At 31.3% G+C, this 17,579-nt stretch overlaps 2 protein-coding genes across 2 annotated transcripts in view; both read left to right on the forward strand.

The window, feature by feature from the left end:
* Positions 1-7,121: 7,121 nt before the first annotated feature.
* Positions 7,122-11,710, forward strand: LOC146996138 (uncharacterized). The gene is made up of 2 exons (XM_085820009.1): positions 7,122-7,860; positions 8,002-11,710. The coding sequence occupies exons 1-2, from the start codon at positions 7,762-7,764 to the stop codon at positions 8,260-8,262; spliced, it is 360 nt and encodes a 119-aa protein (XP_085676135.1). The 5' UTR covers positions 7,122-7,761; the 3' UTR covers positions 8,263-11,710.
* Positions 11,711-12,002: 292 nt separating this feature from the next.
* Positions 12,003-17,579, forward strand: part of LOC118199199 (dynein axonemal heavy chain 3-like) — a 229,218-nt gene continuing 223,641 nt past the window's right edge. Inside the window, exons 1-2 of the mRNA XM_085820011.1 lie at positions 12,003-12,081; positions 15,964-16,036. Coding sequence (XP_085676137.1) covers positions 15,968-16,036 — 69 coding nt within the window. The 5' untranslated portion in view covers positions 12,003-12,081; positions 15,964-15,967. The remainder of the gene's footprint in view (positions 12,082-15,963; positions 16,037-17,579) is intronic.

The following is a 17,579-nucleotide window of genomic DNA, read 5'->3' on the forward strand; positions in this document are numbered from 1 at the left end:
GTTCATTGTAATATATGATACAGCCAGTGGCGTATCGGTGGCGTTTATCATACATATTTTCTACAAAAATTGTATGTTCAAATAGTTTTCTTTATGAAATTTATGATAATTATGTTTTATATTTAACAAATGTATCATTTACATTATAAAAGTTCTTTTTTATGACTTGTATATTATTGTATAAGTCATGTTCCTTAGCTCAGTTGATCACAGCGCGCTATATATTAGTGTAATCTCTTTTTTGTACGTTTACCTATCATGTTGTCTGTCAGTTTATAATATAACCAGTTATTTACTAGCTTGCTAAATTAAACGAAAAAAAAAACTTAGATTGGCGCAGATTTTATATAGAAACTCGAAATATACTTGAATGTAAAACTTACTGTATTTTATTTAAAAATCTTAGGAAATCTAAACTTTATTCCCCCCTTTTTTTAAGCATAGTAAATTTATTGGGTTGGGGGAGGCAAATGTTTTGCACAAGGGCCCAAGAGCTCTAGCTACGCCACTGGGTTGCCTAGCTCTTAGCTGGAAATCTTGCGTAATAAAACCTTTCTTTCAGCCTAGGAAATGTATAAAATGTTTGTTACTTGGTTATGTAAAGAGGAATGTAAAAATTAAATCATGTATTTAATCATTATACACACTAATTGTAAGAAATATAATAAGTTTGGGACGAATTTTGTTGTGTTGCATGATGCATTTGACATAAACTGTCCATCTCTTTTGAAAGGGTTAAAATATATACGAGACCTTATGATATGCATGATGTAAACTAAAGTTTCACTGCGGTTGGGCTCAAACTTATCTGTTTATTCCTTTTTGTTCCCCCCTTGATCACATTTTTCTTGATCCGATCTTAATTTAATTAATGTGTAATTAAAATTATTGCCGGAGTTTTAACCTGCTATTATTTTTATTGGATTGTCATAGGAAAACTTGGAAGTTTTAATTTAAATTTAATTCCATTCTGTTTTGGGCTGAAGAAGTTTTTAATTAGTTTGAAGAGATATATATCAAGATTTTAATTTTAAGATTTTACACAGGAGATTTTAGATAGACTTTTTCTTTAAACTATTAATTTTATTTATGTTTGGAATCTGACTTATACGGAATTACGACTGGCAGCTGGCAATATGAATTTATTGAGAATTAATTTAAATCACTGTAAATCGGCAGCAATCCAGCTCTTTGCCATTGAAAAAGTTTTGCTCCAGACCTCCGAGGTTATTATAATTCAGGAACCATATCGTATAGAAAACAGGATTGCTTACATAAACAATCGTTGGAGAGTAATGCATGAGAAAGGGGGGATGGGAAAACGATGTTATGACACTTGAATCTATAGATTGTGCAGTGGGTTATTATTCTGATACGATTGTCGCCGTTTGGCTGAGTATGCAGGTCAGCTCTCTGCGTATTATTACAGTTTATTTTTCTCTTGCGGAAGATCTTCAAGCTCACCTCCTAAAGCTGCAGAATATTTTTAACTGTTATACAAATTTTATAGTTGTTGGAGATTTTAATGGAAAGTATATAAATTGGGGGTAGCTCCTTTTAAGAATTATAGGAGATTTTTAAGATTTAAAAAAAAGGGGGGGAAGTTCTATATCTCCCGTTCTACTGGGCCGATTGACGAAATTCAAATTACGTTTTTCCTGTCTCGAAAGCGCGACTTTGGATATTTATTAGATTTGTATATAGCATTGTTCTAATATAGGTAGTTTGACACAAAACTGGCCGTTTTCTGTAATGACATGCCAATGTTTTTCCATATTTCGATTCTACAACTCAATTATACCAAACTGCCAAGTTTTGTAAAAATCGCACGAGTAGTTTTTTTTTTTTTTTTTTTTTTTTCTTAAATTAGCTCTCAAAATTTTAACTCGTCAATGTTAATTGAATTTGATATATATTTATTAATATTTCTTTTTTTTTTATCAAACCTACTTGATTCTTTCTTCTAGAATTCGAAATTTAGATTCATTCCAAATGAAATTCACCCACTCTTTATGATTTATTTTTTAATTTTGTACTTTTAAATAATTTTTATAAATTTTTCAAAAAAAAATTTTGAATTATAACCTATAAAATTTTTACCATCATCTTAAAGAAGATGTATTTCTAAGTATACCTGCAAAAAATTAGAGTTTTTTATTCAAAATTTCCTAGAATCTAGGTGAAATTACATATTGACACGTTTAGAAATTTGGCACATTTGTTATAAGCGATAATAACTCCAAATGTGGTTTACGCCCATTGTTAAAATTATTTGAAATAATGAACGAGGACTTTTTTCCGCTCGGTTACAATGAAAATAAGGAAAGGCAAATAGTTGCTATAAATTAAGAAGTTTCTCAAGTGAATTATTCTTGGCGCAAACTGCACAAAATGCGCAAAGATAAATTTTTAAATTTCGTATCAAATTTTACAAAATTTAATGTTTAGGCATAATTTGAGTCGTAAAATCGAAATATGGCAAAAAATTGACGAATCATTTCAGAAAAAGTCCGATTTTGTGTCAAAATACCTATATTAGAAAAGTGCTATATATAAAACTAACATGTATCCTAAGTCGCTCTTTCGAGACGCGAAAAACACAATTTGAATTTCGTCAATCGCCCCAGTAGAACAGGAGATATAGAATTGCCCCATTGTTTTATGCTGTGTACATATTATTTATTTATTATTTTAGTTGTGCCTTTAATATTCAGTTATTGATTTTCATTAGTTATACGTATGACTTCCTGTCCAGGATTGTACTGCCCGGACCTCCATATCCTTGGGACGGGGCTACGTTACGAATTTTGTATATATTTAAATAATTTTAGCGAAATTATATGTCAGTTCTTGTGTCTAATATAATACAGCATGAAAGACGTCAGAATGCGAACCATCCCCGAAAAAATAGAGCTACTCGGATAAGTCTATTTAACATTGAAGTAAATGGCTATCTCTCCATTTGGTGAGATAGCTCCAAGATAGCAATGGTTTCGTGACTAATTTTTGTCGCTAAATTTGGCTAAAAATTGTCGAGAAGTTTGGCAACTTTTTTTTTTTTTTTTCAGTTTTCTATGTAACTGGTCCTGTCCCTATGCAACTGTGACTGTTCATTCCTTCCAGCTACTTGAAGAAATCGAAGGTACAGGAAACTTCCCGAGAAACAGCTAAGCGACAGAGAAAAACTCTATAAGCTATACGAGCCAGTTCTCTTCAGAAAATCCTCCACGAAAGCATCCCATCCCTTAGTCAAATAGTCCTCGAGTGCTATGTCATAAACCAAATCATATACACTGTATAGATTCTGCTCTTTCGTACTGAAAGAAGCTGTACAAGTACTTCTGTTAAATTCCAGAGCTGTAAAGTGTTTTTGGAAAAATAAATTTCATCAAGCTATCAATGGTTCTGTGTGCTTTCAATCCATTATGAACCTACACGCGGGTAATAATATGTATGTTAGAATCTGTGTTTAAAATTAAATGAGATTTTTAAAGGAAAATGTTTATTTTCTTCAAGGTTTTCCACTCTTTTATAAATTGGAAGAAACTGGAGCAATATATATATATTTTTTTTTCTTTTTAAAAAAAGATTTTTATGTATACCAACCCTATTGTAAAATTTTAATCTTGAAATAATCATATAGAGAAAAAAAACTGAAAAATGAAATATCTTTTTTTAAATGGATCTTGCATCATATTTTATTTCGTTCTATGGTTGATTTTTAAATACATTACTTTTTTAACATTTGCCAGGAAAAAATCAAAAAGGTAATGCTCCGAACAATATGCGTCTTTCCATCTGTCTCTTTTCGTTCTTCTCTTGTAAAATTTCAAAAAGGTCTCCGAACAATACAAAATACCTCTCCCCATTGCCTTCCATATCTCAATGACATTTTTTCTCAAATTAAAAATCAAACTAAAGACATTTCAGGCCCATCCATTTGTCAGCTATTACTCTATAAATTCAGACCTTATCGTTGTAAATTTATCAAACAATATGGTTTAACCAGTATTTCCAAGAAAGTAATGGTATGGTTGAGATTTACTTTAAAGGTAAATTATATGTATATTTTCATACAAACTATTCACTTCGGCCTGGAGGAGGTCCCGAAGAACAAATATGTTTTGGCATACCGAACTCCAAACACCCAAATTAAAACTCCGAAAAATTCTGCAGTGAAAGTAGTGCATGCAAATGTAGAAAAGAATGATTAAAAGTAAACTGCCTATTGAAAAACTTTTTAAATGCATTACTTTTTTAACTAACATTTTTAAATGCATTACTTTTTTAACATTTTAAAAAAGTCATGCATTATTTTTTTAACATTTTTAACTTTTTAAATGCATTACTTTTTTATGATGAAAAGTAAACTGCCCATTCAAAAACTTTTTAAATGCATAACTTTTTTAACATTTTAAGATTAAAAGTAAACTGCCCATTGAAAAACTTAAAATTTCCCACTGCAAACGAAATTTCAAATTCATAGCAAATCTTGGTAAGTCCTAGAAATTCACTTGTTCATAATCAATATAATATAATTCGTAAAGCATCTTTAAATGCATCTAATGCTGGAACGTTTGTCAATGGTGATTTTACACAGAAAGAAATCATGAAAGAGCGGTTAGAAATTTTATATTGAAGCATAAATTTCAAGTTGGCTGGCCAAAAAGATATGCTTTGTTTATGAAGTGTGCGATTAAGGATATGGGAGAGTTAGTCTTCTAGAGGGAACGCGCGTGCTTTCTGAGCTTCTGCCTGTGCGATGGATTCTGATTCAGACGCGGCGGACGGGGATGACCTGCCCGCTTTATCTCGTGTCGGTCTCGCTACCTCTGCTCACTTGAATTTGGATATGAACTTTATTACGGGTTCTCCAACTGCTAATACCAATGGATCTAGTTCAAATTATGAATGTGTATTGCAGACTGGGGTTCTGCCTGTAATTTAGAGAATTTTGACTATGATGTTGCACAAGCTAAAATTACTAAACTAAAACATCAACGCGATATTGTGGCCTGTGCTGAAGGGACTGTACTGAACCAGACAATTTGATGGGATTTCTTGATGGAATAAAGCTGTTCAACAGACAAATCTCCGAATTAGAAGGCAAGTGCAATTTATACCTAGAGCAGGTAGTTCCATAGTAACCTCTGATAGCTGTAATGATGGACCGTAAGTGTTTAGCCTAATTCTGTTGCACCTGGGTTTGGACCGGGCAACACATCTAAGAGAAAAAGTAATGTAAGTGACTCTGATCTTTCTGAAAATTATAATATGTTTAAGAAACCTAATAAAACTGCTAGAGCTCCTAAAGCTAAGGCTAAATTTTGTGCAACTATATCTAATAAATTTGAAGTATTAAGTCATGCAAATATTGTTGATAAGAGTGTAACTCCAGACTGTGATAGCAATTCTCAGCCTGAAAATAATGATGTAGCTAATTCAAACTCAAATATATCTGCAAATATTTCATCTAATAATATTTGTAATATAAATATAAATGCTAGTAATTCTCAACAGCACGCCCCTACTGTTGTTCAACGTGTAATTCCCCCCCCCAATGGTTAGGGCTGAGACAAATGTTAAGTTTAATGATTTTGCTAAGGACTTAGCCATTAAATTACCTGATGTGAAGTTTTTATTCCATCTGAGTGGTGAATTTTTAAAGGTTCTACTCCGCACTGATAATGATCGTAGGACTCTGAGTAAATACTTTCTCGAAAAAGGCATCGATCATTTTTTTGTCAATCTTAGACATGAAAAAGCCTGTTAAGCTGCTACTGAGAGGTGTACCTTCTGATATGGAGGTCTCCGAAATCATTGATGAGTTATTTAAGCAAGGATTCAAGGTTCACAAAGTAGTGCAGCTCACAAAAAATAGGACTTGGACCCCCATGCTCTTATTTCAAGTACAGTTATTTAAAAATGAAGTAATCGATCGAATCCATAAACTGACTGACCTGTGACTATTTTCAATTACGGTGGAAAAATATGTTTCGAAATTCCAAGTTCCGCAGTGCTTTAACTGCCAGAAATGACCCCACTCCTCGGAGAATTGTCATGTTTCCCCACGATGCGTGAAATGCGCTGGACATCATAAGACTCAGGACTGCGATAAAGGACGCTTAGACGTACCTAAGTGCTGCAACTGCGGAAAAGAGGGTCACCCAGCCTTGTATAGGGGTTGTGAAAAATTTCCTACCCTTAAAAGACCTAAAATGCCCTCTTCTGATCGCCGCAATGGTGTAAGTTATGCTCAGACTTTAAGATCAGGTAGTGAAGAACAAAATGCCAATTCCTCTTCGAAACCTGCTGCTATGGACTTAAATTTTTCTACAAATCTCACTTGGAACTGATTAAAATTCTGTTTGAATTTCAAAGAGCATTTGGAACTAACCTACACAAGGTCACGCAAATTTTTAAAAGTAAACTGCCTGTTATGCAGGCTGCAAAGGACTTAGGTACTAAATCTAACATCCTCTACTCTGTTATGGAGGAAATAAACGCTTTAAATTAACTTAACTTCCTATGTCGCTTATTTTGTGCTAATGCTTAGTACTCTCAAAAATTAATTCTTTAATACATTTATAAAAATATGTAATAGAATGTTTTAAAAATATGTAATTTTCTGTATTTAAATGTTTACATTTCACTGTCTGGGTTTTTGCACTCCTTAATTTTTGCTTCCTCCTAAGTTAAATAATCCTAACTCCTAAGTTCCTCATCTTACTTGCATTTACGTGATGTCTACTTCAGAAACTCTAAAATTGCCTTTTCCCACGAATTTTTCAAGCTAATGTTCTCCCTCTTCCCAACTTAATGTCCCGGACACATTACAGATCGAAAATCGTCAACATAGTTAGCCCGGGATAGCGCTGCCTCGCGGGTGCCTGATGGTTGCGAACTGCGTTCGCCTGAGTCGATTAAGGATATGAAATTACTGGAACTTTTTAAGATTGAAAGAGATTTAATTTCTCATCTCAGTTGTTATATAAAGTAATAGTGATTATTTTAGGCGTGTATCTCTCTAAGCAAACTGCCTTTAAATCGGCTCAAGCAAACATTTTGTTCGCAGTGTAGGTACCTGCGCAACTTGGCGTTACCCCGGAGTATCTAGATGCCAATTTTCGATTATTTGATGCTTTCAACGCCTTTATTTGATGCTTCGAACGCCTTTATTTGATGCTTTGAACGCCTTTATTTGATGCTTCGAACGCCGATAAAGGAATAAGATAAGCTTTGATTCCTTTATCATAAACAGACGCTAACGTTGAGCCTTATTGGAAACTGTGTGTAGAAAGTATCATAGTTGCAAAGCTGTTACCATGGTGATGGACTTAAGTTTTGTATCGCGGGAAATGATTCGAGCTTTCTTCTAATAAGATCTTAAATTAATTCTTGTTCTATATGACTCTGATTTTTAATGTCTTATTGTTTTGAAAGTTTTTGATTTGAAATATTGTTCGCTGTAGCTGTGAAATTTCTAAGATTGTTTAAATACGAGCTTTATTATGATTAAATTATATGCATAATTTTTAGTTTTTTTTCGTAATTCAAAATTTCGTTATTTGTTCATGATTCAGAAATTGATTGCGTCCATTATTAATCTGAAATATGATGTCGCTTATAATTGACTTTAATTTATCTTTTACGTTTATTAGTGCTTGAGAACAAAGTTATGTAAAAAAAAAAAAAAAGAAAGAAACCTCGCAGAAAAGTATGTGAAATTGGCTTTAGTTTTCTGCGTTTGTCATTGCCGTTATGAATAAGTTTAAGAAGAAATTAATCAAAGAACCACGGCCATATGTGGGAATCAAACGAAAATTTAAAGAAGAAAATGTTCCTCAAGAAATTTCTGATGTATATTGTGCAAATTTTATTTATATATTTATTTTTAATATATTGTAAATAGTAACATAAATTAAACAGCTTTTATCTTAGTTAAAATTTATTTTATGTTACATGTATATTATACAGATTACATTTTTATTTATATTATAGGTATTTGAGGAATCAGACAAATATCCTCCACTCTTTTCTGATCAGATGCGCACAAAGTTTGTTGCCTATAAAGCAAGAGAATATCGTCACTATCCCAGTAATCTTATTGGTGCTAATTATAGAGGTGGCTCCCAAAATCCTGATGCTCGCAACATATACAAGCTACGTCTGCCTCCTATGAAGATCACTCCTGAACTCAGAAATATCCTTTTCTCTTTTATTTATATTTTGGAAAATATTCCAAAAGGGGGGGAGTATTGAAGTTTTTATCTACATTTTTACATTACTTGTGTTCAGTATCTTATCTGTTGTCATTATGCTAATATTTATACATACAGAACCAGTGCTAAACATTTTGCTGTCCGGTACAAATCATGTGGGTCCTAAATTTTGCTCTCCTGTATTCAATGCTACCCCTGAAGTTGTTCAGTGCTACCCATAAATTAAAAAAAGTTTGGACACCCTGTGTAGTCATATAAGTTGCACCAACTCTGGTGAAGAACCCTGTGAGAGAAAGAAGATTGTTTGAATATCTGTTCAAAGTTATGCAAGGTAGAGAACACTAAACAGCTAGTTGTGGTTAATAATTATGTTTTCATAGATATCACCTTTTTGATGCTCAGAAGCAATGTGAGACTTTTTGAGATTTTATTTTATAGTTTTAATACTTTTGCAAAATTATGAACAGTTATGTTATGAACAGTTTCCTTTATGACATATCCTGAAGCATCAGACACTTTCATGCTTTAATTTTGTGAAGCTGGAACATCTTTTAAACATGAATCATTGTAAAAGCATTGTTCGTATTTTTGTTTTTCAGTTATACACTTACAGTATCATGTAGTACCAAAGAATAAAGTCTTAAAATGTAGTGTTTATTAACAAAAACATTTGTTTTCATGAGTATACGTATGCAGAATTGTATCTATCTGTTTTTACAACATTTTCTAGCTGCCCAGACAGCATAGTGGTTTGGGGAGCCTACTGTGGTACCGAAGGGCCCAGGTTCGAGTCCCGGAGAAGGCATGAATGTTTGTAAATGTATAGTGTCTTTCCAGCATGGGGCACTCTAAATATGTGGCAAGCTGAAAGTCTTCTGGAGATGTTGGTGGTAGGGGAAGAGAGGTGAGAGACCCTCAGACCCTTCCCTCTGGGAAGAGAGGGGGCTCCATCATGTAAGTTGAGGGGTGGAACTCAGCAAAATCGTACTGTCATTTATATGGTGTTCAAGGCTGCTGCTAATGACAGGTGCAGTCTTGCTGTTCTTGCGATGATAAATTTTGTGGTCTTGTTCTGATGTTACTGTCAGATAAGTGAGATAAGTTACATGCAACATTTTCTTTGATAGATTTTTGGGTACTATTCGGTTTTGAGGGCCGTAAAAAATCACCAAACTAGTGTTGATGCCACTGATGCCGAAAATAATTGCTGCAACCCTAACGCAAGAAAGGAAGTATAATAGTAAATAACTATCTAAAATGGATGTTTTGAATTAGATGAAAGGTTTATTTCATATAATATTTTTTATTATTATAATTTATATAAAAAAGGCTGAACACGACTGAATGGAAGCATAAGAGTAAATAACTATTTCAGATCATTATTATAATTTATGTAAAAGTTGCTAAACATAACTGAATGGATGCCTGCATTGCTATTTCGCTATCGAGTTATCGTTAAAGTATAATTCATTTCGTTGTTTGTTCAAACATAATTTTCTATAATGAATGATGCCTTTTCTTTGGAAAAATTCTGGGTAAAGTGCAGAATCGCCCACTTATTTGTTTGCTGCTTTTTACAAGGGTTAAAAACAATTGGATTTTTGTCAATTTTCTTTTACTTTTTACGTGAAAATAGGTCGATGTGTACATAGATAAAGTCAAGGGTGTGCGCAGTGCCATTTTTGTGCAATTCTGGGATTTTTTTTTAAGTGAAAATAGGTCGATGTGTACATGGATACTGAGTATGTGCAATTCTTAAAAACGCGTCAAGCAGTGAGTGATTCTGCACTATATTCAAAATTCTATTGCAGACTTTTCGTCATGGGCAATTCCCAAATTATTAAATCCATAGGGTATCAAAAAAGGATTTAAAAATTAAACTGGTATTTCAATGGCGTCTTAAGAAATCTAGAACTATATAAACTTATGCAATCTGAAATCAGCGCGTATACTAGATTAGGTGCACTGTTTAAATGGGTGCGTTTGCTAGATTTGGCGCTTTTGCTCATACATTTTTGCTGCAATTTTTTTACGGTCCTCAAAACAGAATAGTACCATAATTTTTAAATAACTTAAATTCTAAGTTACGATTATTTAAGATTTCATCATTTTTTTCCTTAAGTGAGAGTAATTAGGAAAGTGGTTATTATAAATATATAACATTAATAGTAGGTTTTAAGTAAATAAAACTCAATTAGCCAGAAATAAAAGTAAAGATATATGTGGGTAAAAAATAGGTTCTGATATGTGGGTTTCTGATAATAGCATTATCATATTTATTTCTGTTAAATCTCAGAGACATTGAAAATTGCTGTCATGATAAATTATGAAGCGGCTCTTAAGGTAACATAATTAGTATCAAAAAAGGATTTAAAGATTAAACTAGTATTTCAATGGCATCTTGAGAAATATAAAACTGTATAAACTTACACAATCTGAAACCAGCGAATATGCTAGATTTGGCGCGCTGTTAAATGGGTGTGTTTGCTAGATTTGGCGCTTTTGCGCATACACTTTCACTGCAATTTTTTTTACAGTCCTCAAAATGGAATAGTAACGATTTTTTTAATTCAAAATGCTGTATGCATTTGCTGATAGAAGTTTATTTTCATAGGTATAACTGTTTTCATTTGTTGATATTTATTTAGTTTTCATAACACAATGACATTCATTTGACAGATATATTTTTCAAATTTTATATATGAGAAGGTATTTTTATTTTTGTATGCATATATGGATTTACTTTAGTGTCAGCTTATGCAAATACTTGCAGTTGCAAAAAATATATAGCAAAAAAATGTGCTGAGATTTGAGTCATAATCAGATTTATCAATAGTTGATGTCATCAGCTGATCAGAATTCAAATTTTTTTACTGGATTATATCAAAAACAAAATTGAAATATTTATTCATGTATCATTAATAAGATAAGTCCAGCAAATATTTTAGTAGGTAAACTAATTTCTAATCAACAAAAATAGCCAATGGAAAATATTTATAATTAAGTGTGCTAAATTCTAATAAAATCAGGTATTTAAATTTTAGTACAGTCACCTTAATAGAAGTGACCAAATTTTCAAAATGAGCCAAATTCTTTCAATCATACACATAACGATTCTTTAGACAACCATGCTCATAACATTTCTTCAGTCATGGAATATCACCATTTTCGTATGCATTCCTTTTGTTGTATTTCAATAGTGTTTATAGAAAAATTGTGATATTTCTTACCTTAAACTCGGTTACAAAACATGCACTTGTGGAATTTGTTACCACTGAAAGAAATTGAAAACATTTCTGCAGAAATGTATATTTTGACACAAAATCCTTATAGTACAAAACAGTTGCTTTGAATATGGGGTTAAAGTAATTACCATGACATTTCCATCAGAAGAAAAGAATAAAAACCAGTGTAAATAGATTTATTCATTGATTTTCAGAATAAATATCTAATTAGAATGTAAAACATATGTATAATAATAAAGGAATTATCATTGAAATTAATGTTGACTTTTGTTATCATTCTTTTCACCTGTAAAAAATCACTAAGTTGGGTCAAGGCAGTTAGTTGCATACATAAATACCAAAAATTATTTCATATTTTGTTTATCAAAATTTTTGTAATAAAAGTACTTTTACTGTTATCATTTTTAGTTTGGCAGTATTTGGCATGTAATTTTTCTAATGTGAAGAGTTTAAATAAACTGACATGTACTTAATATTTAAATATGAAAGCATATTCTTGCCTAGCTGTGCTCCTTAATTAAATGAATACAGAAAATTCGAGAACAACCTTCTGTAAAATCTAAAATAAGAAAAGGGAAATCTCTTCAGAAAGATAAAATTTTAATTCTGGATGAGTAAGTAAATTTATTCATTTCATATTTTTATAAGCTTGTTATTATTTGTAAAATAGCTTCTGGTAAAACTATATTTGACTGTGCCCCCTTGGTGATTTTTGGTGGTACATGGACACAGAGTTTATGCAGTTCTTTGATTCGTTATTTTAGCTTTGCTTAACGGCAATTTTCGCGCCAAAAATCGCTGGTGAACAATGCCAAAATAACAAGTCAAAGAAATGCACAAACTTGGTATCCATGTACACATCGACCTATTTTCACTTAAAAAAAATTACAGAATTGCACAAACTCGCCATTGTGCACAAAAAATATATAATCTCAATAAACTGCATTTTAAATTAAACAATGAAATAATATAAAAAAGCACTATGCACTACACAAAGGAAATAGCCACCTACCAATTTTAGAAATTTCTCTGTCTTCAGTCTGTGGCAAACAAAATTCCTAAACAGCATCCAAAAACTTTCTTCAAACCATATTCCTTTTCTAATCATGCCCCCTTTTCATATTTTAATGCTACAGTGTATTGTAAGCCATTATTCGGAACGCTTTATATGGTGACCATTTGAACCTTTCTTGCGGCAAACCTATTCAAAGCCATCTGAATGATCTTGACATTTCACCATATGCATTTCCTTTGTACAAACTGGACACTTATAACTGCTACTAAGTAAACCTTCATTTACACAGCAGTCAATTAATGCTCCCCCCCTTCGTTCCAGATCCTATAGAAATTTCAAATTAATCTTACCACATTCAGCCATTTTATAGTGTAAACCACAAAATAAGCAACTTCCTAACCAACATCCAACATGCAAATAAGCTCTTACAAACCTTTTCCCATCAGTCAAATTCACGCAGCCAATTGCATCATAATAGGGTTTTCATAACATTCAACTACTCAAGTTACCATAAATGAAACAACAACTTGGCGAGGGCACCATCAAATATAGGCTAGCCTAGCTTCCTTTATAAACTGGTTATAGGGAGAAAATAGTATGATTTAATTAAATAAAATAATTATATGCTAAATGTACATATATAATATACTGAACTTCATTAAATAAATGAACAAGTATAAATGTTACAGTTTCATTTGTCAATTAACCAGAGTTAAATCTAAAATCCAGTGTGTACTATTTTTTTATCCAGCTTAAATAATTACTTATTTTAGTGTTTCTCTAATTCAGCATTAAGAGAAAAAGAATTATGAGCATTTTTCTAAAATATTGACATTTCCTTTTCTGTAAGATTTTCAGCTAGGAAGCCACAGATTATATCTCCTTAAATACTGATCCTAGACATATACTTCCAATTATAAATTATTCTTTTCAAAATAAGATAAGTGAAATATTCGCAAATAGTTTCAACGCTGAGAGTAAAATGATTTGTAAGTACAGATAGATGTAGAAAACCCTAATGGTTTTTAAGATGAAATAACGCAGTAAATATAAAGAACTCGTTTTTATTCATATTTTAATGCTACAGTGTATTGTAAGCCATTATTAGGATAAAAATAAAAACTATGCCAACATAAAGTTCTGAAAAGGATAATTAAATGCCATCTTCCTCATTCTCAACACTGCTGGAATCAAATAGCAAAACTTCCCAGAACATTTCATTGCATTTCTCGCAATATGGTGGCTATTTTATGCTGATTCAAGTTAAGGTATATCACTTCTCGATGTACTTCTTCGATTTTAAATAACCCGTAGGAAGAATTTGAAAGGCTGAATTGACCGTGACGGCTATACAGTACCTCCATGTCAAGAGACTGAAAGTTCAAGTAAATAGCCTCCGTAACACTTTTATCAAATCCGTAGCTGTATGGGCAGAAACTACAGATCAGTTTTATTTATGCACCTTCTGAAAAGTTCTGGAACAAAAAAAAAAAAAATTCTGATGCATTGTAGCTTATCATTCTCATCCATTGTTACTGTTTGATAATTTTCCTTAAAGAAATACAAACATCACTCCAAACTTTAATGTTTCACACCACACTGTAACCATATGTGAGTATATTGGAACTCATGAAGTTTTCTGCAGTTTCGCTTATCAACTCCAGCAGTATGGGGACTAACAAATTTTTTTGTAACATTTATAAGATCTCATTTGCAGACCTTAAAACTGATATTACTTTTATTCATTTATTTATTTTTTCAATAATGGCATACATTTGTGAGTATATTGGAACTCATGAAGTTTTCTGCAGTTTCGCTTATCAATTCCAGTAGTATGGGGACTAAAAAATTTTTTGTAACATTTATAAGATCTCATTTGCAGACCTTAAAACTGACATTACTTTTATTCATTTATTTTTTTTTCAATAATGGCATACATTGAATTGTAAAGCTATAATTGGAATAAAAAATTGTATTTAGTATATTATTTGATTTCAGAAACATAGGTTTTTTTTTTTTTTTTTTTTTTTTTTTTTTTTCCACACCCACTACAGTAGTTTACTTTTTAAATAACTCTGATTTTTACTAAAAGCAGTAAAATATCTGCTATGCATCTTTAAAAAGATACAAAGAGATTCATATGTTTATTTTCAAAGTTTGATGGATATATTTGAGACTAACAGTTTCATGAAGTTAACAGCAAATACTCAGAGTTAATGCAAATGCTGTTTTGCTGAGCATTAACCGCCAAAATAAGCAATTTTTGCTTATTCTGGCAAATAATCTTAAGTTCTGTACTAAAATTATTCTTTAATACTGATTAAAAGTGAAACTTTAATTACGTATTCAAAATCAGATCTGATTTATCAAATTACTAATGTTTTATAGTTCAGAAAAATTATGAAATACTTAAGAGCCATTATTAGTACTATTACTATCATTAGTACCAAAGCAGCTCATTTTATAAATCCAACAAAGTGGGGCTTCAAAACATAAGTAAGAGAATCAAGTATAAAATTTTATAATATCTGGAACATGATCGTTTTTAAGTAGCTTTCCATTTAAACTTATTTGTTATCTCTCTTTCAGATTTTTTTATATTATTTTTTAAATACATTTCTATATTTAGTATTTTGGATTTAGAAAGATTTCTGATTCCTGCAATCCAGATATTCATATTTAAATCTTGTAAAATTTCAGATTCTGCTTTGTGTTCGTCCCCTTCCAGAAAAGTACAGATTACTGTATTTACTAAATTTCTTGTTATTCTTTATTAGTGTCAATATGCATAACAGTATGTAAATACATGAAATTTCAAATAACTAAGCTGAAGTATTTTGAGTTGTTAACAGATATATTCTTTGATTATGTTTAGCTTAGTTTGATTTGGTTTACACTTGAGTACTTGAGAGCTATCTGCACTTGAGGCTATCAGCACTTGAGGGCTATCTGCCTAAGGGGAGGGATGCTTTTGGGGAGGACTTTCTAAGTGAGCTCGTATATGAGTTACACATAAGGAAAATCATAAAAGTGTTCATGCGACCAGCCTGTTAACCAAAATTTGAACTCTAAACTTAACTCCTGACTTTATTGCTTGGCTGCTGGTGAACTTCTTTTATTATGTTAACCAATAAGATTGTTAATTTCCCATTTTTTCCCCCCTTTGAATCATAAGTCTTAAGTTTGCAGTTAGAAAAATTTAACTGAGTTTTTTTAATAGTAGTCCTCTGCCAATTGCTGTAGGCATGTATAGCAAAAAATAATTTCTAATTGATTGAGGTCTTAAATTAAACATTTAAAGTAGTTAATTCACTTCTAGGAGATTATTGTGATTTCTGTGAAATTTTTTCAATTAAAAAAATTAATTATGGTATTCCACTCATAAATTTAGCTGCCTGAAATTTCATCTTCGATAATATTTTATGAATTAATGTATTGTCTGTAATATTTTATGAATTGTCTTTTTCTTCTTTATTTTTAGACCAATGAGCCCACGAGCACAAAGAAATAAATATACTGTCATACCGGAGCAACCTTCTGGTGAAAGCTTAGAAGTAATTCTTGTTTTCAAAATTTATCTTCAAATTAAAATGAATTTCTTCATTTTAATGTTACAGAAAATTTTGATTCTCTTATGTATTTTGACTAAGTACATTAATAGTTTTATTTCATTTCGAAATTTTAGTAAGCTATAGTTAAGTTTCTTAGAGTATTTTTAAATATCCTAAATAGAAGGATTATTATTCTAGATTCATTTTTGGTGCTATAATTCTTTGCTTAATTCATTTTAGTGTATGAAAGCATTAAGAATTAAGGATTCCTTCCATTTGTTTTTGTACTGTAGTGAGTGTAACATTCAGTTAGCAAACTCAAAAGTCTAAGTTTAGTAAAATTCCAAAATTTGGATTTAGTTTATTTTCAAGATTTTTTCCCTTTAAAAAAAAATTGAGCTTAAACTGTGATAGAGCCCAGCATTGGTACATCTCAGTTTTTGAGATAAATTGCATTTCTAACCCAGAATCTATATTATGTATGCGCCATTACTTCTTTTTTTAAGAATTTGAACCAGTTTCCTTTTTTCAATCTTGTAATATTTTAATATAATAATAAAAATTTATTAAAAACTAGTTGAGAATAGAATACTAATTAATAATATATGCCTTTCTCTTAATGGAAATTGAAACTTTTAAGACGAAAAAAATGGCCATCTATAAGTTGAAACTCTTACCTTTTAAGAAGTATAGTAGTTTACAAGAGCATGTATGGGAATTTTCATATCCAAAACTACCACTGGCGATCGCCTTAGTTATCATAATCTTCACATTCATCATAGACTGTTTCAGTTATGCACAATTTGCAACAGGATAATGAAGGGGAACTATTCTTTATATTCTTAAGTGCACTACAAATTGCAAAGGGCTTAACATCGCAAAATACTAGGACAAATGGCTCAAATACACCCAACACTAGTGACTTCTCATGGAAAAGAGCACCCATGAACTTTGAGAACTGTAACCAACTAAAGGATATGAAAATTGTCACTTATAAAAAGTTTACAGATCATCCTCAGATTTTGAGACTGACTTTTTTTAAAAAATTGTATTGGCAGGAGGAATCATATTTCACTCTTCTATTTCTGTCTTTGTACCTAATTTTTTTTTTTTTTTTGGTTAAAATCCTCTTCCATAATCGCATACCTTTTCTATCATTCTCTGTATTCTAATTAGTGAAAAAATAACCATTTGACCTTTTTTTAACTGATGTCATGGAAAAGGAATGATTTTTGGTTCTACCATCCTTCGAAATTGCACATTTTACTATATTATTTACATTCGATATTAGTACTTACATTACTTACACACATTTACATGAAGTCTGGCTTCAGTACTCCTAGTTTTTGAAGGAAACTGTGATTCTAGCCATAGCCCAAAATAAACAAGGTCCAGTATTTTATTTTTTAAAGCTTTGTCATTAATTTAATTTAATTTATAAATTTTTATTTAACTTTAATTATTTTATAATTTTGTTAGTCCAAAGGGGCTTTGTCCCTCAAGGACTATTGTTTTGATTTTGTGTTTTTGGTGTCGGAACCCTATA

The sequence above is a fragment of the Stegodyphus dumicola genome, chromosome 7 (assembly GCF_044657685.1).
Source record: "Stegodyphus dumicola isolate Sdum_Otavi_A_Nest chromosome 7, ASM4465768v1".
NCBI lineage: Eukaryota > Metazoa > Arthropoda > Arachnida > Araneae > Eresidae > Stegodyphus > Stegodyphus dumicola.